This window comes from Fopius arisanus, unplaced genomic scaffold (assembly GCF_000806365.1).
Source record: "Fopius arisanus strain USDA-PBARC FA_bdor unplaced genomic scaffold, ASM80636v1 scaffold00043, whole genome shotgun sequence".
In the NCBI taxonomy this organism is placed as follows: Eukaryota; Metazoa; Arthropoda; class Insecta; order Hymenoptera; family Braconidae; genus Fopius; species Fopius arisanus.
Window position 1 is genome coordinate 495,586 of NW_011887782.1, and position 2,841 is coordinate 498,426.

The window sequence follows — 2,841 nt, forward strand, 5'->3', positions numbered from 1 at the left end:
TTCATCTGTCTAGCGTCGTAATTTTTGGACGGATTTCACCCTTTTGAATCTATTAGAAACGGTTTTTATAAACATTTTTTTCTTAGTTTTCGCACTTCTCCAGTATTCAATCGCTCTTCTTTATAGTTACAATCTATAGGTTGGTCATCATCTAAGCGACTATCAGAAGATTCTTTATGATGCAGTTGAAATTCTGTATCTTCAATTGTAATGTCTTTATATGGCGCTTTGAAATGGAAAATAGATTCTTCAATGATTTCAGCACCATTGTATTCCTCCATAATTCGTTGCTATATAGTCTCGAAATTATTTGCCAATTTTCGTTCTTTCATTACTCACAGGAATCTCTCCTAACTTCAGCACTTCAAATGCTGACATGAGGATCTTAATAACGTTTATAGGATTGAATCTCATGATGGAAAGAATTCGTTATATACGATTATCAAGAGACGAGGTTTCCGTTAAGCGTTTACATAAATTGAGCACTGTGGAAAATGAAAGTGAACAAAATTGCAGAAATATTCGGAATTATGAATCATACAAGATTACTGGATTGACGCCTTATTTTCGGATCTCGGCGATATGTGCATGGAAATTTGTTGTTTGTTTGGAGTGCTTGTCGCTTCAACAGTGTTATGACCACATATACTGTAACATGAAACTATTACAGCGGTTTCTCCGACATACGAAACCAGCACAATATGAATAATATGTTGAAATACACGGAATAATTCCGATTATTTAGCAAATTTTTTTCTTATTTGGCCGTTGCCGAAGCAGGACAAGATCCCTCCCCAGATGATCATTTCTTTAATACAATTTTCCGTACTGCTTTTCACGATTTCTCTCCTGGGAATTGGTACTACATACTTACTAAACTCGAAAACTTCAAAATCACTACGGAAACATATTATCTAGGATTGCGGGATGGGGTTTCTAGTAAATGTCTAGTTTAACCCCCCCAAATCATTCTATAAGTTCTGTGGTGAATTATCTAGGTTTCTGGTCCATATTTTAGGAGCTGGGAACAGTTTTTGGGGAAACCAATTAGGTCGTAAAATTTGGTTGTTAATACACCACTCTTTGTGTTATTCAGGGCCACGACGAGGACGTGGCGCTATGTAGGCCCTAAACACATCACATATTGGTACGCTCAGATAATGGACACAGAACGATTTTAGATTTTGACGATAATTCCGTACGGGTCACCCAATCACACAAATTTCTCGACCACCTAATATAACTGACTTAACTCGACGAATCCTATGTCCACCGCTACACATCTTCTTCAATTTTCATGGCACTGATTAATACATGTCATGCGGCCATTATCTATATTTTATGGGACAGGATATTATAGTCCAATGTTCAGTTCATTGAGATGTCATTACAATCTGTCAGTCGGGCGAGCATCAACCTGAGAAAGGGTTTCCAATTCATGGCTTTTCAGTACTCGGCCGGGACTCGGTTATTGATTATCTACCAGATTATTGGCTTTCCAGACGAAGGCCATGCATCGAACCGTGTTCGGATGGCCAATTATATGTACGCCATGATTTACCCAAACCTCGGGCCAGCTAGCTACCATTGGCAAACTCTACTTGAGCGACTTATTTTTTATGAGACAATCAGGGCATGAGCCATGTAAAGCATGTAAATATTGTGGCATATTTTTTTTCCATGTCACTCCTATGTTCTATAAGAGATGGAATACGGTAGACGGGTAGAGTATAGGATCCAGAGCCGCATGCATATGATAAGATAGGGTCAATTAGCCAGAACAGGGCAGAAATAGTCGGAATATAAGAAAAAAAAACATGTTACTTTGTCTTATGTACTTAAGGGGCATTGTATTCGATAAACATTTTTTTAAGCAGAATAAAGACGAGCTCGTGCAGAGATTTAGAAGCATTTACTGTGGAATCTCCTATTTTAGCCGTCATGAACATTGAAAAATACTCGTATAATTGCATTGTTTTTATTTTCAGTGTGATGGATCATTGTTGGCGACGGGTAGCTACGATGGGTATGCAAGAATCTGGACAACGGACGGCAGATTATCTTCCACATTAGGACAACACAAGGGTCCCATATTTGCCCTGAAATGGAACAAACGTGGAAACTATATTCTCAGTGCTGGTGTAGACAAAACAACAATTATTTGGGATGCAGCTAGTGGACAATGCACTCAGCAATTCAGTTTTCACTGTGCACCTGCATTGGATGTTGATTGGCAAACAAATACATCATTTGCCAGTTGTTCAACAGATCAGTGTATTCACGTATGTAAGCTCCACGTGGATAAACCCATAAAGAGCTTCCAAGGACATACCGTAAGTATTTCTCTATATTAATAGTCTATTGAGTCAAGACTTTCTGCCCTTGGGAGCAACTTTCCACCCTAGGGTGGAAAGTATTCACTTTCCTCCCGCTTTTCAGGCAGCAAAACACGAAGTTCCCTTTGCAGGCATGTTCAAAAATGGCATGTACATCTCGAGCGGGAAAACATGACTTTCCGTCCTTGATGCACACTGTATTATTTAAACGTATATTGCGCACCAAGGGAGGAAAGCAGGGCACTCTAATCCGTGTGTATATTGCCGACCTGGGGCGAAGCCGAGGGTTGTAAATGCGCGAGTTTTAATCTCCGGTTTCCCTTTTTCGGTGCACATCATTCTTTCTGTCATTACTACAAGGAAATTTGGATTTTTCGTCGCAAATGACGGGACGAATGTAGGTTATGTCATCCCGACGATCCTCAAAAACAACACAAATCTGAGGGATAGAATAGGCCACCTTCTTCCCGTCATTTGGAGAGTAAAATCGAACTGTCCGTGTTCA

General features: G+C 39.6%; 1 protein-coding gene across 1 annotated transcript in view; it reads left to right on the forward strand.

Moving 5' to 3' along the window:
- ebi (transducin beta like ebi) overlaps positions 1–2,841 on the forward strand; it is a gene marked incomplete at its 5' end in the record, with an annotated part of 18,716 nt that overhangs the window by 12,694 nt on the left and 3,181 nt on the right. The window contains 1 exon segment of the mRNA XM_011305577.1: positions 1,989–2,333. Coding sequence (XP_011303879.1) covers positions 1,989–2,333 — 345 coding nt within the window.